Genomic DNA, 24,753 nt, shown 5'->3' on the forward strand with positions numbered 1-24,753 from the left:
AGGCTCAGCATTTCTGAAATGTGTTTCAGATCTAGAGTTGGCTGGAGTATTTATGCCAGTTCCAGTTCTGGAACAGGGGCTGGGGTTTTATTTTATCTCTTCATTGTACCAAAGAAGGTCAATTCCTTCAGACCAGTTCTGGATCTATCATTATTGAATCGTTATGTTAGGATACCAACATTCAAGATGGTTACTGTAGGACTATCCTGCCTTTTGTTTATCAAGGGCATTATATGTCTACAATAGATTTTCAGGATGTGTATCTGCATATTCCGATTCATCCAGATCACTTTTAGTGTCTGAGATTCTCTTTTTAGACAAGCATTACCAGTTTTGTGGCTCTACTGTTTGGCCTAGCCTCAGTTCCAAGAATTTTTTTCAAAGGTTCTCGGTGCCCTTCTTTCTGTAATCAGAGAATAGGGTTTTGGTATTTCCTTATTTGGACGATATCTTGGTACTTGCTCAGTCTTCTCATTTTCGAAGAATCTCATACGAATCGACTTGTGTTGTTTCTTCAAGTTCATGGTTGGAGGATCAATTTACCAATCAGTTCATTGATTCCTCAGACAAGGGTAACCTTTTTAGGTTTCTAGATAAATTCAGTGTCTATGACTCTGTCCTTGTCAGACAAGAGAAGTTTAACATTGATATCAGCTTTTCAAAACCTTCAGTCACAATCATTCCCTTTGGTAGCCTTATGCATGGAAATGTTGGGTCTTAGGACTGCCGCATCAGATGCGATCTCCTTTGCTCGTTTTCACATGCGACCTCTTCAGCTCTGTATGCTGAACCAATGGTGCAGGGATTACTCAAAGATATCTCAATTAATATCTTTAAACCGATTTTACGACACTCTCTGACATGGTGGACAGATCACCATCGTTTAGTTCAGGGGGCTTCTTTGTTCTTCCGACCTGGACTATAATCTCAACAGATACAAGTCTTACAGGTTGGGGAGCTGTGTGGGGGTATCTGACGGCACAAGGGGTTTGGGAATCTCAGGAGGTGAGATTTCCGATCAATATTTTGGAACTCCGTGCAATTTTCAGAGCTCTTCAGTCTTGGCCTCTTCTGAAGAGAGAGTTGTTCATTGTTTTCAGATAAGACAATGTCACAACTGTGGCTTACATCAATCATCAAGGAGGAACTCACAGTCCTCTGGCTATGAAAGAAGTATCTCGAATTTTGGTTTGGGCGGAATCCAGCTCCTGTCTAATCTCTGCGGTTTATATCCCAGGTATGGACAATTGGAAAGCGGATTATCTCAGTCGCCAAACGTTGCATCCGGGCGAATGGTCTCTTCACCCAGAGGTATTTCTTCAGATTGTTCAAATGTGGGAACTTCCAGAAATAGATCTGATGGCTTCTCATCTAAACAAGAAACTTCCCAGGTATCTGTCCAGATCCCGGGATCCTCAGGCGGAGGCAGTGGATGCATTTTCACTTCCTTGGAAGTATCATCCTGCCTATATCTTTCCGCCTCTAGTTCTTCTTCCAAGAGTAATCTCCAAGATTCTGAAGGAATGCTCGTTTGTTCTGCTGGTAGCTCCGGCATGGCCTCTCAGGTTTTGGTATGCGGATCTTGTCCGGATGGCCTCTTGCCAACCGTGGACTCTTCCGTTAAGACCAGACCTTTTGTCTCAAGGTCCTTTTTTCCATCAGGATCTGAAATCCTTAAATTTAAAGGTATGGAGATTGAACGCTTGATTCTTGGTCAAAGAGGTTTCTCTGACTCTGTGATTAATACTATGTTACAGGCTCGTACATCTGTATCCAGAGAGATATATTATAGAGTCTGGAAGACTTATATTTCTTGGTGTCTTTCTCATCATTTTTCTTGGCATTCTTTTAGAATACCGAGAATATTACAATTTCTTCAGGATGGTTTAGATAAGGGTTTGTCCGCAAGTTCCTTGAAAGGTCAAATCTCTGCTCTTTCTGTTCTTTTTCACAGAAAGATTGCTATTCTTCCTGATATTCATTGTTTTGTACAAGCTTTGGTTCGTATAAAGCCTGTTATTAAGTCAATTTCTCCTCCTTGGAGTTTGAATTTGGTTCTGGGGGCTCTTCAAGCTCCTCCATTTGAACCTATGCATTCATTGGATATTAAATTACTTTCTTGGAAAGTTTTGTTCCTTTTGGCCATCTCTTCTGCTAGAAGAGTTTCTGAATTATCTGCTCTTTCTTATGAGTCTCCTTTTCTGATTCTTCATCAGGATAAGGCGGTGTTGCGAACTTCTTTTGAATTTTTACCTAAAGTTGTGAATTCCAACAACATTAGTAGAGAAATTGTGGTTCCTTCATTATGTCCTAATCCTAAGAATTCTAAGGAGAAATCGTTGCATTCTTTGGATGTTGTTAGAGCTTTGAAATATTATGTTGAAGCTACGAAATCTTTCTGTAAGACTTCTAGTCTATTTGTTATCTTTTCCGGTTCTAGGAAAGGCCAGAAAGCTTCTGCCATTTCTTTGGCATCTTGGTTGAAATCTTTAATTCATCTTGCCTTTGTTGAGTCGGGTAAAATTCCGCCTCAGAGAATTACAGCTCATTCTACTAGGTCAGTATCTACTTCCTGGGCGTTTAGGAATGAAGCTTCGGTTGACCAGATCTGCAAAGCAGCAACTTGGTCCTCTTTGCATACTTTTACTAAATTCTACCATTTTGATGTATTTTCTTCTTCTGAAGCAGTTTTTGGTAGAAAAGTTCTTCAGGCAGCGGTTTCAGTTTGAATCTTCTGCTTATGTTTTTTGTTAAACTTTATTTTGGGTGTGGATTATTTTCAGCAGGAATTGGCTGTCTTTATTTTATCCCTCCCTCTCTAGTGACTCTTGTGTGGAAAGATCCACATCTTGGGTAGTCATTATCCCATACGTCACTAGCTCATGGACTCTTGTTAATTACATGAAAGAAAACATAATTTATGTAAGAACTTACCTGATAAATTCATTTCTTTCATATTAACAAGAGTCCATGAGGCCCACCCTTTTTTGGGGTGGTTATGATTTTTTTGTATAAAGCACAATTATTCCAATTCCTTATTTTATATGCTTCGCACTTTTTTTCTTATCACCCCACTTCTTGGCTATTCGTTAAACTGATTTGTGGGTGTGGTGAGGGGTGTATTTATAGGCATTTTAAGGTTTGGGAAACTTTGCCCCTCCTGGTAGGAATGTATATCCCATACGTCACTAGCTCATGGACTCTTGTTAATATGAAAGAAATGAATTTATCAGGTAAGTTCTTACATAAATTATGTTTTTGGCCACTCAAACCATCCTCTTCACAGTGTGTTGAGACAATATAGACACACGTTCTCTTTCAGGTTGATTCCTAACATTTCCAGTTGACTGGATCTTCTTAAAATGATGGTAAACTTTGATGAATGAAAGCCCGTTTTTAAAAATACTATTAAAAACATTCATTCATCAAAGTTTACAAATCAGCCGTTTTGATTAAAAACTTATCATTTTTCTTTTCACAGCCAGAGCAGCTTCCCCCTCCTGGAAATCCTCTCTTCACACGTCAGCAATGACTAATCCGGCTTCCTCCAATCACGGCTTTCCCCCCAGGGTAGTCATTGCCTGAGGCCATGCTGTGATTGGAGGATGCCGGATTAGCCATTGCTGACGTGTGAAGAGAGAATTTGCAGGAGGGGGAAGCTGCTCTGGCTGTGACAAGAAAAAAAGTTAAGTTTTTAATCAAAATGGCTGATTTGTAAACTTTGATGAATGAAAGTGCCCCTGTTTTTAATAGTATTTTTAAAAAACGGGCTTTCATTCATCAAAGTTTACCTTCACCTTTAATTATTGCCCTGATAGTGGAAATGGGCATTTTCAATGCTTTACCTATTTACTTATAGCCACTTCCCATTTTGTGAAGCTCAACAACCTTTTGCCACACATCACAGCTATATTCCTTGGTCTTAAAGGGACAGTCTACACCAGAATTTTTATTGCTTTAAAAGATAGATAATCCCTTTATTACCCATTTCCCAGTTTTGCATAACCAACACAGTTATAATAATATACTTTTAACCTCTGTGATTATCTTGTATCTAAGCCTCTGCAAACTGCCCCTTTTTTCAGCTCTTTTGACAGACTTGCAGTCTAGCCAATCAGTGCCTGCTCCCAGATAACTTCTCGTGCACGAGCACAGTGTTATCTATATGAAATACGTGAACTAACACACCCTCTAGTGGTGAAAAACTGTTAAAATGCAATCTGAAAGAGGTGGGCTTCAAGGTCTAAGAAATTAGCATGAGAACAAAGCAAAATTGGTGATAAAAGTAAATTGGAAAATTGTTTAAAATTATATGCCCTATTTAAATCATGAAAGTTTATTTTGGCCTAGACTGTCCCTTTAACCATTGTGATGAATAACTAAGGGAATTTGGCCTATGTGTTGCCTCATATATTTATACTCCTGTGAAACATGGTTGAACAATTTCCTGTTACTAGTCAACCAGGTGTACTAGAACATGAAAAAATAATCAATGGGAATATACTTAAAATATATTTTCCTCATATGAATTCATAAGGCTGCCAATAATTGTGCCACACATATATTTAAAGGGGCAGTATACACCAATTTTCTTTTAACTGCATGTAATATGCACTACTATAAAGAATATTATGCACAGATACTGATATAAAAATCCAGTGTAAAACGTTTCAAAAACTTACTTAGAAGCTCCCAATTTAACACTGTTAATGAGATAAGCATGGGACACCCACTGAAATGGGCTGATAGCAGAACCTTCTCCCTCCCCCGCATATGAAAAGACCCATTATACAAACAGAAGCAGTCTTAAAGTCAGTATACCTCTAAAACTTTTGGGCTTGGTTAGGAGTCTGAAAATCAGCACAATTTTATTTAAAATTAAGCAAAACTATACATTTTTACAAAAACACACCCAGATGGGCTTTATAAATGGATCATCTACAAAACATTTATGCAAAGAAAGAAGGGACCTGCTTGCTTTTAATCACTCGGGGTCCCTGTCAGAGAGTCGCTACAAGGCTGTCACACTTGAGAGGCTGTATCTGTTTCCACAGCATGGATCCTAGAGGTTATGTCTGCTTTATTGTTATAGCAGGGACTCCTGTATAGGGTCACAGTGTGACTCCTCTATACCTCAATAGGATGAAGGGTTAATATCTCCTTTTAGGGAGATTATTGGGAACAGATGGGGATTTTTATGTTCTGCATTAGGTTTGCGCTCATAAGACTGTGTGGCTTGGGAACAGACAGGTTTCACTTTCGTTTTTTTAATGTTGCGCAGCTCATGTTAGCTTAACACTCTGCTGCAGACAGCACTCCTGAGGAGAGCGTTTCTCTGATCATTTGTCTTTGGTCTAGGAGGTGGTAAGTGCCCCAGAGATTGGGATTGTAAAGGTGCCTGTTTATATTAAAAACGCTTGTTTTTTGTAACTTTTTTATTCCATCTGTGGAATTGCATACCAAAGCTATGGAGGACTCTGATACTACGTTAGAGGGTTCCACTCCTATGATATAGTGAATAATAGCTGTTTATATTGTGAGGAGGCTGTGGTTTGCCCGCCTGCTCAATTATGTTCCAATTGCCTAAATCTGCCAATACCCATAGCGCAATTAGTCCCTGTGAGCCATCAACCTCTCAGGATTCTATGACCAGAGAGATTTCTGCCCTGTCTACTCAAACCGCTTCACATGTAGTTCCCTGTGGCACAGCTAATTCTCCATCTGGAAGGGGCCCTTTTCCTGCAGCCTGTACCGCACAGCTACAATCGTCGGTGTCTCTGGGAAACATAAGAGAAAGGTTAAACATAGTTCTTTCGACTTAGTCATCTAAATTCCTATCGGATCTAGCCTGTATGTCTCAGATATCTGAGGATGAGTTAACCTCTGTAGCATCAGAGGATGAACTTTCTGATTTGGAGACGTCTGTTACGAAGTCTCCTCCGGCGGAGGAACCCTCCTTTTAGATTCAAAATTGAACATTTGCGTTTTTTACTAAAGGAGGTCCTGTCTACGCTAGAGTTTCCAGAGGCTATGCTACCTGTGGAACCTAAGATCCCTAAGTTAGACAGGGTGTACGAAGACAGGAAGGTCCCAGAGACTTTTCCTGTACCAGTTCGTATGGCGAACATTATTATTTACGAATGGGAAAGAATCAGAACTTCTTTTTCTCCCTTGGCAACTTTTAAGAAATGTTTCTTGGTCCCTGACTCTTAAATAGAATTGTGAAGTTCCATACCTAAGGTGGATGGCGCCATTTCCACGCTAACTAAGCGTGCTACTATCCCCCTTGAGGATAGTTCGTCCTTTAGATAGCCTATGGACAAGATGTTGGAAACTTTCCTGAGGAGAATGTTCCAACACACAGGATCATTACTCCAAGCTGCGGCAGCAGTAGCCGTGGTGGCGGAAACCGCTGTATACTGGTGCGACTCTTTCTGAACTTATTGAGGTGGAATCTCCCCTCGAGGATATTCAGGAGAGAATTAAGGCATTAAGAATTGCTAACTTCTTCATCTGTGATGCGAATATACAAATTATTCGCCTGAACTCAAAGGCTTCAGGTTTTGCGGTTCTAGCGCCCACAGGGCTCTCTGGTTAAAGTCTTGGTCTGCGGATAAGACCTATCAAATTCAGTTTACTTTCTCTTCCCTTCAAGGGGAAGATCTTATTCGGACCAGGTCTGGACGCCATCATTTCCACGGCTACCGGAGGGAAAGTAGCCTTTCTGCCACAGGATAAAAAGAACAGACCTAAGGGACGACAGTCGTAGAATTTTCGTTTGGACAAATCCCAACGATCTCAATACTCATCCAAGCCCTAGCAGCTTAAGAGTACTTTGAAGCCTGGTCAGTCCTGGAACAAGTCCAAACAGACAAAGAAGCCCGCCAATAACAAGTCGGCATGAAGGGATGGCCCCCGATCCGGGATTGAATCGAGTAGGGGGAATATTGTCTCTTTTCTCAGACGCTTGGTTTCAGGATGTTCAGGACCCTTGGGTTCTGGAGGTCGTATCTCAGGGATACCGGATAGGATTCAAGTCCCATCCACCCAGGGGCAGATTCCTTCTCTCCAGACTGTCTACAAGACCAGAGAAGAGGACTGCCTTTTTAGGTTGCTTACAGGACCTAGTCTCTTTAGGAGTAATTGTTCCGGTACCTGCATCAGAAAGAGGTCTGGGGTTCTATTCAAACCTCTTTGTGTTTCCCAAGAAGGAGGGAACTTTTTTGTCCAATCTGGACTTGAAGTGCCTAAACTAATTTCTAAGCGTCCCATCCTTCAAGATGGAGACAATAAGATAGATCCTTCCTCTGGTTCAGGAAGGACAGTTTATGACTACCATAGACCTGAAGGATGCATACCTTTACGTTCTGTACACAGGAAACATTTTCAATTCCTGAGGTTTGCATTTCTGGACCAACACTTCCAGTTCATAGCACTTCCGTTTGGCTTAGCTACTGCTCCAAGAATATTTACTAAGGTTCTGGGAGCTCTCCTAGTGGTTGCCAGAACACAAAGTATCGCAGTAGCACCTTACCTGGACGATATCTTGGTACAGGTACCATCTTTTCGTCCAGCAAGGGAGCACTCAGAATTCCTTCTACGTCTTCGGTCACATGGATAGAAGATAAACTTGGAAAAGAGTTCTCTTACTCCACATACCAGGGTTAATTTCCTGGGTACAGTTATAGACTCTGTATGCATGAAGATCTTTCTAACGGATCAGAGACGTTGCAAGCTTGCCTTGCCCTCCAGGCCTCCCTAGGTCCTTCGGTGGCCCAGTGTATGGAGGTGATTGGCCTCATGTTGTCTTGTATGGACATCATTCCCTTTGCCAGATTCCATCTCAGACCCTTACAACTATGTATGCTGAGACAATGGAACGGCAACCATTCAGACCTGTCCCAACAGATAATACTGGATAGCCTGTCAAGAGATTCGCTCTCTTAGTGGCTCTGTCGAGATCACCTGTCCCAAGGCACGTGCTTCTTGAGACCATCCTGGAAAATTGTAACTACGGACACAAGTCTATCCAGCTGGGGAGCTGTTTGGGGTGCCAGGAAGGCACAGGGTCTGTGAACTCAAGAGGAGTCTATGTTGCCGATCAATATCTTGCATCTTCGGGCAATATTCAATGCCCTGAAGGTTTGGCCCCTTCTGGGTTCGTCCCAGTTCATCAGATTCCTATCGGACAATATAACTTTGGTTGCCTATATCAACCATCCGGTAGGAATGAGGAGTTCCTTAGCGATGATAGAGGTTTTGTCAGATCCTAAAATGGGCAGAGACCGACAACTGTGTGCTGTCAGCTATCCACATTCTGGGTGTGGACAACTGGGAAGCAGATTTCCTCAGCAGGCAATCTTTTTTCACCTGGGGGAATGGTCTCTCCACCCGAGGTATTTGCAGAGATGTGCTCCAGATAGGGGATGCTGGAGATAGACCTTATGGCCTCCCGTCTAAATGCCAAACTACCCAGGTACGGGTCGAGATATCAAGCAGAACTAGTAGAAGCTCTAGCCGTTCCCTGGAGGTTTCCGACTCGTATATCTATTTCCTCCTTTACCTCTTCTCCCCCGTGTGGTGGCTCGGATCAAGCAGGAGCGAGCACCAGTGATTCTATTTGCTCCATCCTGTCCACGAAGGACTTGGTTCATGGATCTGGTGGGCATGTCCTCATCTGGTTACCCTGTCGCTGGGACATGCTACTGCAGGGTCCCTTCCTACATCAAAATTTAGATTCTCGGAGGCTGACTGCGTGTTGATTGAACGCTTAGTCTTAGCCAAGAGAGGTTTCTTTGAGAGTGTTATTGACACTTTGATTCAAGCTTGTAAGCCAGTTACTAGACGCATCAACCATAAGGTGTGGCGGACTTATCTGCACTGGTGTGAAGAGGTGGGTAGTACTCTTCGAGATGGGACTGGAGTTTTAAGTAGTCCTGTCAGCCTCTCAGTGAGAGCATGGATGAAAGTTAGAGTCCGGAGATGCAGGGGGAGTCTTTCTGCAAAACCATCGAGACTCATATTAAAAGCTCCATAGGCAATCAGCGTTGACAAGTTTCGCTGCCTGCTTTCTTCACTGAAGTCCATGTCAGAAGCAATGCTACTATCTGTCACACTTGGTAAGATCGTTTCATATTTTATACATGTATGATAACGCAAGAAGACAGGGTCACAGTGTGACTCCTTTTAGGGGGATTATTGAACGGGGGGAATAATCTTATGTTTGTTTGTTTGATTTTATGCTGCTTTTATGTGTGAGATGGGCTTATAGGCTGTTACGGAATATACAGGTTTCACTTTGAGAGCCATGCAGCTTACAAGCTTGTCGCGCTTTCTAATAGCAGGGACGGTCCTGCTTTGTGCACCATGTGATTCATTCCCTTTTTCTTTCATGTAATTAGCAAGAGTCCATGAGCTAGTGACCTATGGGATATACATTCCTACCAGGAGGGGCAAAGTTTCCCAAACCTCAAAATGCCTATAAATACACCCCTCACCACACCCACAAATCAGTTTTTACAAACTTTGCCTCCTATGGAGGTGGTGAAGTAAATTTGTGCTAGAAGAGTTTCTGTACTATGTTACAGGCTCTTAAATCTGTATCTAGAAAGATATATTATCGAGTTTGGAAGACTTACATTTCTTGGTGTCTTTCTCATCAATTTTCCTGGCATTCTTTTAGAATTCCGAGAATTCTACAGTTTCTTCAGGATGGTTTGGATAAAGGTTTGTCTGCAAGTTCCTTGAAAGGACAAATCTCTGCTCTTTCTGTTCTTTTTCACAGAAAGATTGCTATTCTTCCTGATATTCATTGTTTTATGCAAGCTTTGGTTCGTATAAAGCCTGTCATTAAGTCAGTTTCTCCTCCTTGGAGTTTGAATTTGGTTCTGGGGGCTCTTCAAGCTCCTCCGTTTGAACCTATGCATTCATTGGATATTAAATTACTTTCTTGGAAAGTTTTGTTTCTTTTGGCCATCTCTTCTGCTAGAAGAGTTTCTGAATTATCTGCTCTTTCTTGTGAGTCTCCTTTTCTGATTTTTCATCAGGATAAGGCGGTATTGCGAACTTCTTTTCAATTTTTACCTAAGGTTGTGAATTCTAACAACATTAGTAGAGAAATTGTGGTTCCTTCATTGTGTCCTAATCCTAAGAATTCTAAGGAGAGATCATTGCATTCTTTGGATGTAGTTAGAGCTTTGAAATATTATGTTGAAGCTACTAAGAATTTCCGAAAGACTTCTAGTCTATTTGTTATCTTTTCCGGTTCTAGGAAAGGTCAGAAGGCCTCTGCCATTTCTTTGGCATCTTGGTTGAAATCTTTAATTCATCATGCTTATGTCGAGTCGGGTAAAACTCCGCCTCAAAGGATTACAGCTCATTCTACTAGGTCAGTTTCTACTTCCTGGGCGTTTAGGAATGAAGCTTTGGTTGATCAGATTTGCAAAGCAGCAACTTGGTCTTCTTTGCATACTTTTACTAAATTCTACCATTTTGATGTGTTTTCTTCTTCTGAAGCTGTTTTTGGTAGAAAAGTACTTCAGGCAGCTGTTTCAGTTTGATTCTTCTGCTTATAATTTCAGTTTTTCGTTATAAGATTTAAACTTTATTTTTGGGTGTGGATTTTTTTCAGCGGAATTGGCTGTCTTTATTTTATCCCTCCCTCTCTAGTGACTCTTGCGTGGAAGATCCACATCTTGGGTAGTCATTATCCCATACGTCACTAGCTCATGGACTCTTGCTAATTACATGAAAGAAAACATAATTTATGTAAGAACTTACCTGATAAATTCATTTCTTTCATATTAGCAAGAGTCCATGAGGCCCACCCTTTTTTGTGGTGGCTATGATTTTTTTTGTATAAAGCACAATTATTCCAATTCCTTATTTTTTATGCTTTCGCACTTTTTTCTTATCACCCCACTTCTTGGCTATGCGTTAAACTGATTTGTGGGTGTGGTGAGGGGTGTATTTATAGGCATTTTGAGGTTTGGGAAACTTTGCCCCTCCTGGTAGGAATGTATATCTCATACGTCACTAGCTCATGGACTCTTGCTAATATGAAAGAAATGAATTTATCAGGTAAGTTCTTACATAAATTATGTTTTTGGCCACTCATCACAGTGTGTTGAGACAATATAGACACACGTTCTCTTTCAGGTTGATTCCTAACATTTCCAGTTGACTGGAACTTCTTAAAATGATGGTAAACTTTGATGAATGAAAGCCCGTTTTTAAAAATACTATTAAAAACATTCATTCATCAAAGTTTACAAATCAGCCGTTTTGATGTGTGGTGAGGGGTGTATTTATAGGCATTTTGAGGTTTGGGAAACTTTGCCCCTCCTGGTAGGAATGTATATCCCATACGTCACTAGCTCATGGACTCTTGCTAATATGAAAGAAATTAATTTATCAGGTAAGTTCTTACATAAATTATGTTTTCCTGACCAGGTGTCTATCAGAGAGGAGTCATAAATCTATGTACTGTCTGGTTCATAGGAGGTGGTGAGTGCCCCAGCCATTGGGGTATAAGGGTGCTGTTTTTTGAATAAAATAAGATGTTATTTCTCTAATTATTCTGTTACTTTAGAGGGCACTCCCTCTATTCCTAATGAGTAATTCCTGTTTATATGGTGAGGAGGCCTTAGTTCCGCACTCTCAATTATGTTCCATATGCCTTGATAATGTGATAATGTCAAACATGTTTGATACCACGTAACTTCTGAGGAGTTGTCGTCCAGTGAGGTGTGTACCCTACATTCTTATATCTCTACACATGCAGTTTTCCCGTAGCATTGCTGATCCTCCATCTGGAGGGGGCCTTTTTTCACCAGACGTTACTGCACAGTTTAGACGGCCTTTAATGCTTTACCTCGTCCTGCTAAGCGCAAGCGAAAGGTTTCATATTGCACTTCTTCCCAGAGTACATCAGATAATTTATTGGATTTAACTGAGGGTTATCCAAGGATGAAGTTTTTTCTGAGGCTTCAGAGTATGAACATTCTGGGTCGGAGTCTGCTGCGCTTTCTTCTAAAGGAAGTTTTTGGCGCATTCAGAGGTTCCAGAGGCCAAATTGCCTGAAGAACCTTTAATTCCTAAATTGGATAAGAGTTTGAGGACAGGGTGGTACCTTATCCTTCCCTGCTCCTGTTAGATGGCAAACATTATTAAGAATGAATGGGACAGGATTGGATTCCTTTTACCCCTCTTCTCCCTTTTAACAAATTGTCTCTGGTCCTGGACTCTCAATGGAGTTGTGAGGTTCCGTCCCTAAATGGGATGGCGTTATCTTCACCCATGCTAAACGTACTACTATCCTGCTAGAGGATAGTTCTTCGTTCGAAGAGCCCATGGATAAAAGATGGAAACTCTGTTAAGAAAGATGTTTCAACATACAGGATATTTGTTTCAACCGGCGGTGGCTGTTGCCGCGGTTACTGGAGAAACTACCTTCTGGTGTGACTCCTTATAGGATTTGATCAGGGTGGAGGATCCCCTCTATGTTACTCAGAAAAGATTTACGGCCTTGAGGGTTTGTAATCCTTTTATCTGTGCTGCTATTAGGCAGTTTATTCGCTTGAATGCTATCGCTTCAGCTTTTTCTGTTCAGGCCCGTCAGGCTCTGGATGAAGTCATGGTCTGCGGAAATGACTTCTAAGTCTAGCCATCTTCCCTCCCTTTAAGGGAATGATTTTGTCTGGTCCAGGCCTGGACTCGATTATCTCCACGGTCACAGGGGGCAAGGGTGTCTTACCGCAAGAGTATATGAACTAATCTAAGGGACGATTTTCGTTCTGATAAAGCCCATGTCAGCAGTCCTCCGCTAAGCCAGAGCAAACCAAGAGCTCTCGGAAGCCGGCTCAGTCCTGGAATAAATCCAAGCAGAGCAAAAAGCCAGCCGAGTCTATGTCGGCATGAAGGGGCGATCCTCTTCTGGATCGTGTAGGGGGCAGTATGTCGCTCTTTTCAGTTGCTTGGTTCAGGGACGTGCAGGATACATGGGTCCTGGAGGTCATAGCTCAGGGTTACAAGATAGGTTTTAAGTCTCAACCACCCAAGGGCTGATTCTTCCTGTCTTCCTGACCGGAAAGGAGGGAAGCCTTTCTGGGGTGTGTACGGTGCCTATCGCAGTGAGAGGTTTGGGATACTATTCAAACCTTTTTGTGGTCCCTAAGAAGGAGGGAACTTTCCGTCCGATTCTGGACCTAAAGTGCTTAAGCTGGTTTTTAAATGTCCCCTTGTTTAAGATGGAGACAATAAGGTCCATTCTTCCCCTCGTTTGAAAGGGGTAGTTCATGATCACGATAGATGCTCTCTTCTCGTACCAATCCTCAAGGACCACTTCCAGTTCCTACGGTTTGCATTCCTGGACCAGCACTTCTAGTTTTATTGCCCTTCCATTTGGTCTAGCTAAAGACATTTTTCGAAGAGTGGACCATTCGGAATATCTCCTCTGTCTTTGATCCATTGGATGGCAGATAATCTAGAGAGAGTTCTCTTGTATCAAGTACCAGGGTAGAATTTTCGGGTACTATAATAGTCTCCATAGACATGAGTATATGTCTAACAGACCAGAGACATTGCAAGCTAGCTTCAACATGTCTTGCCCTCCAGATCTCCTCAAGGCCATCTGTGGCTCGGTGTATGGAGGGCATTGGTCTCATGGAGCTTGGACATCATTTCATTTGCCAGGTTTCACCTCAGACTGTTGCAACTGCGCATGCTGATCTAGTGGAACGGCGATCATTCGGATCTGTCTCAACAGATTTCTCTGGACAACCAGTCGGGAGAGTCGCTCTCTTGGTGGTTTTGTCAGGATCACTTGTCCTGAGGGACGTCCGTCTCAAGATCATCCTGGGTGATTGTGAGTACGGTTGTGAGTCTGTCAGGATGGGGAGCCGTTTGGCGTGCCAGGAAGGCACAGGGCCTCTGGTCTCAGGAGGTTAAGCTCCCTCCTGATCTCATTTTGGATCTTCGGGCAATATACAATGCTCTGAAGGCTTGGCCTCTGCTGGGTTCGTCCCAGTTAATCAGATTCCAATTAAACAATATATCCTCGGTGGCTTACATCAACCATCAGGGGGGAATGAGAAGATCCCTAGTTTTGAGGGAAGCATCTTGGATTCTGGTGTGGGGGAGACCCGCATTTGTCCACTGTCAGCGATCCACATTCCGGGTGTGGACAAGTGGGAAGCGGATTTCCACAGCAGACAATCCTTTCATCCGGGAGAATGGTCTCTCCATCCCGAGTGTTTGCTGAGATTTGCAAGAGGTCTCAATACCAAGATCCTCAGGTGCAGCTAACAGATGCATTAGCGGTGCCTTGGAGGTTCAATCTAATTTATCCTTTCCGACCATTACCACTACTACCTAGTGTAGTGGCTTGAGTCAAGTCTTGGCCGCGAAGGATATGGTTCACGGATCTAGTGGGGATGTCATCATCTTCTCCGTGGAGGTTACCTTGTCGCAGGGATCTGCTGACCAAGGTCTCTTTGTTCATCAATGTCTAGATGCTCTGAGGCTGACTGCGTGGAGATTGAACGCTTAGTCCTAGCCAAGAGAGGGTTTTCTGAGAGAGTTATTTTTACTCTCATTCAAGCTCGTAAGCTGGTTGCTCGTCGCATCTATCATAAGGTGTGGAGGACCTACTTATTCTGTTCTCCAGGATGAACTGGAGAAGGACTTTTCTGCAAGTCCCCTGAAGGGACAGTTTTCGGCCCTGTCTGTGTTACTGTACAAGAGGTTTGCAGAGCTTCCAGATGTGCAGCCATTTGTTAAGGCTCTGCTGGGATCAGACCTGTGTTTAGATCTAAGGCTCCTCCTTGGAGTTTAAATCTTTTCCTAAAGGTTTTGCAATGGGCTCTGTGGAGCCTATGCATAAAGTAGACATTAAATCGTTGTCTTGGAAGGTTTTCTTCCTAAGGTTGTGTCAAATTGCAACATCAATCAAGAGATTGTGGTTCTTTTTTTTTTTTTTTTTTTTTTTTTTTGGCCTAATCCCTCCTTCGTTGGAGGAACATTTACAACGTATTCTGGATGTGGTTTGTGCCTTGAAGTTCTATCTTCGGGCCGCAAAGGAAGGCGTAGGGGGAAGCGTAGGGGTCAGGGCCTCTTCGACTTCCTTATCTTTTTGTCTGAGGAGTGTCATCCATTTAGCATAGAAACGGCGGGACATAAGCCTCCTCTGAGGATTACGGCTCATTCTACGAGAGCAGTGGTTTCCTCTTGGGCCTTCATAAATCAGTCCTCTATGGATTAGATTTGTAAGTCGGCTACCTGGTTCTCCTTGCATATTTTTTCCAAAATTTTACAACTTTGTTGTTTTTGCTTATGCTGAAGTAGCCTTTGGGAGAGAGGTTTTGCAGGCTGTGGGGCCCTCAGATTAGGGTCCGCCTCTTTTTTTCCCTCCCGTTAGCATTCCGTGTACTCTAGAGCTTGGGTATATGTTTTCCACAAGTAAGGAATGCAGCTATGGACTCTTCCCATATTAAGATGGAAAACATAAATTATGCTTACCTGATAATTTCATTTCCATCTGTATGGGAAGAGTCCACAGCTCCCACACGTGTTCTCTGATGGGCGGCCTTAAATTTGAAATTTTTTCTTCTGGCATCTTTTTCACCCTGATATTTCTCCTACTGTTTCTTGTTCTCTCGGCAGAATGACTGGGGTTATGAGGAAGTGGGGGAGGTATTTAAGCCTTTGGCTGGGGTGTCTTTGCCTCTTCCTGGTGGCCAGGTTCAGTATTTCCCATGCAGCTGTGGACTCTTCCCATACAGATGGAAATGACATTATTAGATAAGCATAATTTGTTTTTATCACTTATAAATATGTTTTGCGCATTATCAAAGGAAAATGTATTATATCTATTTTCACTGCACTGTATTTTACGGTATTTCTCCTTTTTTGCTTAATAAAAAAAGCAGCAGCAAAAAATAAATTCAGTGTGGATGTGTTTTTTTTTTTTTTCTTTTTTCTTTAGGCCTCTTCATATTGCTGCCCGCAATGGGCTGGCATCGGTCGTCCAAGCTTTGCTTACAAGAGGAGCCACTGTGTTAGCGGTGGATGAAGAAGGTGAGAAATATAAATCAAGGTCATTTGATGGGGGTTGATAACACTTATTAAAGTGTAACAAAAATATTATGCCCCATTTAGGAAATTTTTATCCTTTATAAACTAAACATTAGATCATATGCAAGCCACTGTGATGGAGGTGCTATGAAAACATCTAGTGACAGCAAGTTTCTCAAATCCATTTCTCTTGTAAGGTGTATCCAGTCCACGGATTCATCCTTTACTTGTGGGATATTCTCCTTCCCAACAGGAAGTGGCAAAGAGAGCACACAGCAGAGCTGTCCATATAGCTCCCCCCTAGCTCCACCCCCCAGTCATTCTCTTTGCCGGCTCTAAGCAATTGGAAGGGTAAAGTGAATGTGGTGTTAGAATTGTAGTTTTTATTTTCTACAAGCAAGAGTTTATTTTAAATGCTACCGGTGTGTACTATTTACTCTCTAGCAGATAGGAGATGAAGATTTCTGCAGGGAGGAAGATGATTTTAGCATGTTGTAACTAAAATCCACTGCTGTTCCCACACAGGACTGAGGAGTACATGAGAACTTCAGTTGGGGGGAACGGTTTGCAGGTTAGGCTGCAATAAGGTATGTTCAGTCATTTATTTCTAGACAAGACTGTGATAATGCTAGAAAAGACTGTTAATATCCCCATGAGGGAAAGGGTAAGCTATATTCAGAGACTAAGTATGGAATTTCAAGCTTACATAACAGGGCTAGTTTTTGCTTGTTGACACTACTTCAGGGCAAAACGGTTTTTATTGAAAAATTCGTTTTTTGAGACACTTTGAAGGTTCCTTTGGGTTTCTTTCAGGGGTTGTTACCCACATGGCTATTACTAAAACACTTGGGAGTGTTTCTTTAGGCCTCACAAGCACCGGAGTGAGGTGGGAGGGGCCTAATTTCGCGCCTCAGATGCGCAGTTATTTTGACTAGAAGTTCAGGCTGTTTTCACTGCAGTTTGAGGGCCTATAAGAAGTTTTTCCCCCACAAATCTGGTCCCTAGGGGCAGGTAGGGCCACAGCAGAGCTGTGACAAGGTGCTGTAGTTTCTTTAACCGTTTTTTTGGCTTACTGTCGATCCGGTTTGGGCATTAAGGGGTTAATCGTTTTTATTGCTAGTTGTTCAATCTTACTAATGCTTTAGGTACATACTGTAAAAATTTCGAAAAGTTTACTGCATTTTTTCACTGTTTTGCAAATTTTTTTATTTCTTAAAGGCACAGTAACTTTTTTTTCAAAGTGTGTTTTTACTTGATTAAAGTGATTTCCAAGCCTGTTTATGTTACTACTAGTCTGTTAAACATGTCTGACACCAAGGAAAATCCTTGTTCAATGTGTTTAGAAGCCATAGTGGAACCCCCTCTCAGAATGTGTCCCACTTGTACTGATATGTCTATACACTTTAAAGAACATATTGTTGCACTTAAAAATGTGGCCCAAGATGATTCTCAGACAGAAGGTAACGAGGTTAGCCCGTCAACCTCTCCCCAAGTGTCACAACCAGTTACGCCCGCTCAAGCGACGCCTAGCACCTCTAGTGCGTCTAACTCTTTTACCTTGCAAGACTTGGCGGCAGTTATGAATAATACCCTCTCAGTGTTTTTATCTAAACTGCCCGTGTTACCTGCAAAGAGTGATAGCTCTGTTTTAAGAACAGATAATGAGCATTCTGACGCTTTAGTAGCCGTATCTGATATACCCTCACAACACTCTGAAGGAGAAATTTCCAATTCAGGAAAGGTTTCTCCTCAGACAGATTCAGATACATTGGCTTTTAAATTTAAACTAGAACACCTCCGCTTATTGCTCAGGGAGGTATTATTTACTCTGGATGACTGCGACCCTATGGTGGTTCCAGAGAAATTGTGTAAAATGGACAAGTACCTAGAAGTTCCTGTTTACACTGATGTGTTCCCGGTCCCTAAGAGGATTGCGGATATTGTTACTAGGGAGTGGGATAGACCAGGTATTCCCTTCGTTCCCCCTCCTGTTTTTAAGAAGATGTTCCCCATATCTAACCCCATGCGGGACTCGTGGCAGACAGTCCCTAAGGTGGAGGGGGCTGTTTCTTCACTTGCTAAACGCACAACTATTCCAATTGAAGAGAGTTGTGCTTTTAAAGACCCTATGGATAAAAAATTAGAGGGTTTACTTAAGAAAATTTTTGTTCAACAAGGTTTTCTTCTCCAACCTATTGCGTGTATTGTTCCTGTAACCACTGCAGCTGCTTTCTGGTTCGAGGTGCTGGAAGATGCGCTCCAGACGGAGACCTCATATGAGGACATTATGGACAGAATTAAGGCTCTTAAGCTGGCTAATTCTTTTATCACAGATGCCGCTTTCCAACTAGCTAAGTTAGCGGCAAATAATTCAGGTTTCGCCATTTTGGCGCGCAGGGCGCTGTGGCTAAAGTCCTGGTCGGCCGATGTGTCGTCAATCATTGCTAGGGAACAAGGAGTTCCCTAGCAATGATGGAAGTAACCAAAATAATCAGATGGGCGGAGGATCACTCTTGCCATCTCTCAGCAATTCACATCCCAGGAGTAGACAACTGGGAGGCAGATTTTCTAAGTCGTCAGACTTTTCACCCGGGGGAGTGGGAACTCCACCCGGAGGTATTTGCCCAGCTGACTCAGCTATGGGGCACTCCAGAATTGGATCTGATGGCGTCCCGTCAGAACACCAAACTTCGGGGGGGCGGAGCTAGCTGCCTAACAGAGCGGTCGCACTGAAGTGGAGCTCCTAGACAAATTGCCTTATAAATCTATTATAACTTCTTTCTTCCCTACCAAGAGATTTTAAAATCAATCCACTCAGAACCAGGACTGCTCTCCTGCACTCAAAGACTGTTTTTCGCATTTAACCTTACACCGGCCGGTGCTTGCGGTGGAAACCGCACTGAGTGCTACTATCGGACAGCCTAAACTGAATAATTGTGACCGGAGCACAACCGCCAGTCTCCCTGGCCAACGGCTACACCTAATCGCCGGCTCCGGAGAGTCGGAGCTCCGCTCCGGAGCTGTAGTGGCCCCAGCAGTCAGACCTTTCTCACGCCAGCTACAGATCGGGCGGGAGGCCACAGACCCGCCGCATATCTAATACCACCTAGGCCCGACAACAGCTACATAGCCAAGCGACTGCCGCCATCGTCCTGCTCTGCCACCTCCAGGACACAGAAGGGGTCCCCTGGCCGAGAGAAGGTGTACAATCGAGCCGGTAAGTGCATCCACGTTGCAGAGTAACAGAGCGTTGTGGCGCGAAAACGCCGCCATCTTACCTTGCTCAGCATACCTCTCCCATGCTCCCACGCCAGACCCGCACATATCCTTAAGTCTCTTCTGGTCACATAGCGGATAATAACCCCGAAGAAAGGGACAGTCATATAGCATTGGGGTATCAGATCTAGACGGCACCTAAAGTACCCACATATATGGACTTGGCAAAAGTTACTCAGGCCCTAGCCTTACCCTATATAGCTGACCAAGACTCCCCAAACTTCTAAGGGACACTACTGCTCGCAGACACACTATTGCTGCCCCTGGGCTCTCGCCACTAACTCCACCAAAAAAGAGACCTCCCTAACTGGAAGTATTTGCGTGTAGCTACACACAGCTTACGCAACAAACTATAACACAGAAAAACTTGCATAAGGAAGATTTGGGGTCATCACAGGCTCCCTATCTTTATTGCAACAGGGAGACACTATAGTGACTGTGAGAACACCACACCAGCAACGACACGCCAGAGCATTTTTGTTGCCTCACTTTGATATTGGCCTGTCCTGACTTAAAAGTCGCTGACCCCACTGCACCAACTGAAGTGAACCTTGTCCCCTCTCCCCACCATTTCCCACCTGTATCTGCAGGTGGGTCATATCCTCACTCCTTTTACCTACTTCGTCAATAGGAGACAAATCCCCTGGGGAGTGGGGCACATACTGAGGATTGCTGTTTGTCGCATATGGGATCCTAGAAAACAGAACCTAGATACACATTAAGCTCACGCCTCGTGAGAAGGGTCTGATATTTCCACACAGTATCATTAACCGCCTGCAAGAGATAAGACATTTGATCACAAGTCCTTAAAGAACATACTGTCCTTGCCTGAATATTATTTTCTCTGTGTGGGGATCGACCCATGCCAGCATGTAATTAGACACTAAGCATCTGTGACCCCGCCGGCCAATGTACGCCTATTAGCATATGCAGAGCAGGCAGGCTCTCAGCAGCAACACACAATTCTTAACGTGCAGTTCCATCTCCTATCGTAGCAGCATGTCACAGTCTCACAAAAGAAAGCAGAAACCCCATGCTACACCAAAAAGAACTGTTGTAGATCACTTCCATCCTCGCACAGGCACAGCCCGGACGAGATCGGAAGATGAGTACTCAGATACTGGAAGTGCCTCAGATACCCAGTCCGGGTCAGCGCTAATGCAAAAAGCTTCACAAGCCCTGGGGGCAACCAACAGCCCAAACAATAACATGATAGACGCCATCCAATCTCTGCTGTCCTCACATCATGATTCCCTAACCAAGAGATTTGACAGATCCCATGCAGACTTAAAGAGGGACATTGGCCTTATAGGAGAGCGTACAGACGCGCTGGAGCGCAGACAAGAGGACCTCGCAATAGACCATACCAATCTCCTCAGCTACTCCCAGTCTCTGGCCATTCAGATTACTGATTTGGAAATTAAACTGGCCGATCTAGAGGATAGATCGCGCCGCAATAACATAAGAATTAAGGGCATACCGGAATCAATATTACCACAAGACCTAGAGAAATACCTACATACCCTATTTGACACGGTACTGGGACCTGCAGCAAATACTGAAGCTCTTATAGACAGAGCACACAGAGCGCTTAGAGCACGGTCCGCAGACGGGGGGCAACCAAGAGACGTAATAGTGAGGCTGCACTACTATACATACAGGGAAAAACTCCTCAGAGCCCTAGCTAGAGATAAGCGCCTGCCTGAAGAATATGCTGGATTACAAGTTTACCCGGACCTCTCCACTTACACACTACAACTTCGCAGGCACTTTCAACCCTACACTAAAATCTTGAGGGAAAAAGAGCTAAAATACAGATGGGGGTTTCCAGTAAGACTTTTTATAACGAAAGATAGCCACCAATTTGTGGCCACCACCCCCCAACAGGCACGTGAATTGCTGCAAAAATGGGACATGCTCCCTAGAGATGAAATAGAACGCCCTACAGACCCAGGTCGGGGCACTGGCCTGAGAGCATCAGCCCCGCCATGGAAACCTTTGCCCCAAAGACCCCCTAGCTTCACTGGAAAGTCCACAGAGATCAACAAAAAACTCAGACTCTACAGAACCCCATCAGGAAATAGACACATAGAGAGCCTGCTTACATACCTTACTCACCTTACTCACTTTATTTAATGTACTCCTTGAAAGACAGTGAAAGGACTGTCTCAGGGGGACGTGTCCTCCAAAAAACTCACAGATGACCTCCCAGACCAAGCGGAGAGAAGACGGGTGAGATTAATCTACCTACTTATTATAGCTTACTTAACTATCTAAATAATGGACACTAACTACAGCCTTCTAATTTGTCTATTATCTATTGCTAATAATGTTGTTTGTTATCCATTCCTAATAACGCATCCACTGTTGTTATAATTGCATTGAAATGTACCACTGAACTCTTGGCTATCCCCACACTAAGACTTGGTACCCACTAAGACGTTGACCAGTGAAAGTGCTCGAACCTAGCTTGCACATACATCAGACAACACATAATGACTACATGACTACTATCTCCCTAGAAGCTACACTCACAGACCAGACGCACGCTCTGACCACGCCATAGATTAATGCCCCTTGTTGAGCTTAGCTTTACTTAACGACCGTAGAGTCGCTAACCTAACTGTCATAGGCATGCGAGATGACCATACTACTCCCCTCGCGACTTATGACAGTACATGACTGACGGTAACGACGAGTGGACCCACTGTAATCGGTCCATAACCCAAGAGAGACTCAGTACCCCCTCGAGATCCGGACCCACTAATAGTACTCTAGCTACCAGGCCTAGGCTTCTGATTGTAACTGAGGTACTGGACTACAACATGACATGTCCTAGTCTCTAACAAATCCTCCCTCTAATCAGACCCAGTTATAACAGAGCGCACACCATACCCCTAACAAGAGTCGAGCCTTACAACGCATTCGGCTCCATATTAATCGTAAGGGTTCACATACAGCTTGAAAAGGGAACAGTGGTTGTTGCTCCCCCGTTACCTCTCCGTATTATTGTTTAGCACTGTTAAGATTTAACCTGTTGAGTTCAGTGTTTTTGTTTCAAGGTTTACAGTATTGAATATTTTATCTTACATGACATGCATATGTTATCCTTTTGTTCCACAGTTTTCATTAAACTTTAAAGTACATTTTAGGCCGGCGGGGCCATGGACCCCTCTCCGCCTAGCTCCACCCCCAACACAGTAGTTGTGCCCCACTGGCTACGTCCAGTTTGTGCACTCATTGCGAAAGTGTATATCCATCACTTTTAACCAGTCACAGAAGGTTTATTCTGTTTCTTTTTTTCTTTCTTCTTTTTTTTTTTTTTTTTTTTTTTTTTTTTTGTCTTTTCCTCCCTGGTAATACTCCCCACATCATAGTGCATTGCGTACTCCTATCCCCCACAAGCGCCAATCTGAGTCTCCTCCAACTGAACACTAATTAGATCTCCTCTCCTTAGCGAGCTAGGCTACCGCTCCATCATCCATATAATGGCCCCCATCCGCATAGCCACACTTAACACACAGGGCCTGAACTCCCCTACCAAGAGGAAATTGTTACAGAATTATAGCTCGACACACAAAATCCACATCATGCTCTTACAAGAGACACACTGGATGGGGGAACCCCGGATCTCTGGAATTTCCCGGCTTTATCCGGTGTGTGAAACTGCCTCCAATGCGGATGGCAGGACCAAAGGAGTTGCCATTTTGATCAGTAGAGACCTGTCCTTCAAAATGGAATATGTTGAAAGAGATAGTGAGGGTAGATTCCTGATACTGATTTGCATACTCAATCAGACACTATTTACTTTAGTCTCGCTATATGCACCTAACTCCAAGCAGATCCCTTTTCTTCGCAAGCTCCTAACACACATAGACCAGATTAAAAGGGGTCATCTGATTATTGGAGGGGACTTCAACATGGTTTGGGACCCAACCGTAGACAAACAGTCCACCCTCACGACACACTCCGACAGAAACATTTCCTCCACCTCCAATGCCTTCCGAAAACTCATATATCAACACAACCTGTATGACGCTTGGAGGTGCTTGGCACCCTCAGTGAAAGACTTCACTCATCACGCAAAGGCCCATAATTCATATTCCAGACTGGATTATATATTCTGTGACTCGTGGTCCCTGGACCAATTCACTAATCCCACCATTAGGCCCTGTACATGGTCAGACCATGACATGGTCTACCTCGATCTTATCGCATTACAAGCCCTAACGCATAGGCCCCCCTGGAAACTCTCCGAGCAATGGCTATCAGATATAGAACTGCCTGCACTCCAGGCGGTTGTGCAGGAGTTCTTATCACATAATGACACGGGTGACACTGCTATAGACATCCTTTGGGCCGCTCTCAAAGCGTACCTCCGGGGTCACTTTATCAAAAAAACAGCCCAACGGCATAAAGAGGGTAGCCAGCCCTTAGCGGCTCTGTACAGCGATCTGCGTGCCCTTGAGCAGACAAACAAGCAGAATCCCAGTACCCAAGTAGCCCGTCAAGTCGGACTCATTAGGGAAGAGATCTCCAAGAGAGATCAATTACGGGTTCAGGAAAATTTACATAAACTCAAACAATTATACTACCATAAAGGGAATAGGGCAGACAAACTTCTGGCCAACAAACTCCGCCAGCGCACACTGCAGAACAGGATACCCCGCATTGCAACCAGCAGAGGCGAGGTATACTCACCTAAAGAAATAGGTGAAGCATTCGCTACCTATTATAACTCCCTGTACAATATTAAAACTTCTGAACAGACTAGTGAAGTTGACAGTAGCAATATCCCTGAGTTCCTGGGAAAACTACCTATGCCCACTCTAACTGAGGAGTCCAGGACCGAATTAGGACGGCAGTTCACCCTAGATGAGGTCAAAATCGCCATTAAAGATCTAGCCCCACACAAGGCCCCTGGACCAGATGGGTTCACAGTGCTGTTTTATAGAGCACTTAGCCCACTCATAACCCCGATACTACTCCGCGTATTTCAGAATGTAGCTACTAAGGGCGCATTCATTGCAGAATTTCTGGAAGCAAACATCACCACAATTCATAAAGAGGGTAAGGACCCGTCACTGTGCTCCAGCTATAGGCCCATATCACTTATTAATGTAGATGCTAAAATCTACGCTAAAATATTGGCAAACAGGCTAGGGAAACACCTGCACTCAATAATACATCTGGATCAGGTGGGCTTTATCCAAGGGAGGCAGGGAACTGATAACACTCGACGCCTCCTAAACATCTTTTCTGAGGCTGCAGATATGGGACTTCCGGTACTCGCCCTGTCATTGGATGCCGAGAAGGCGTTTGACAGGGTGAGGTGGGATTACCTATTCCAAACCATGTCAGCATTTGGAATACCAGATCCTTTTATCACAGCGGCTAAGGCCTTAT

The 24,753-nt window shown here is 43.6% G+C and overlaps 1 protein-coding gene across 1 annotated transcript in view; it reads left to right on the plus strand.

The window, feature by feature from the left end:
* The window catches only part of ANKRD52 (ankyrin repeat domain 52), a 374,590-nt gene that overhangs the window by 319,626 nt on the left and 30,211 nt on the right, over positions 1 to 24,753 (plus strand). Inside the window, exon 24 of the mRNA XM_053705506.1 lies at positions 15,983 to 16,074. Coding sequence (XP_053561481.1) covers positions 15,983 to 16,074 — 92 coding nt within the window. The remainder of the gene's footprint in view (positions 1 to 15,982; positions 16,075 to 24,753) is intronic.

The sequence above is a fragment of the Bombina bombina genome, chromosome 3, assembly GCF_027579735.1.
Source record: "Bombina bombina isolate aBomBom1 chromosome 3, aBomBom1.pri, whole genome shotgun sequence".
In the NCBI taxonomy this organism is placed as follows: domain Eukaryota; kingdom Metazoa; phylum Chordata; class Amphibia; order Anura; family Bombinatoridae; genus Bombina; species Bombina bombina.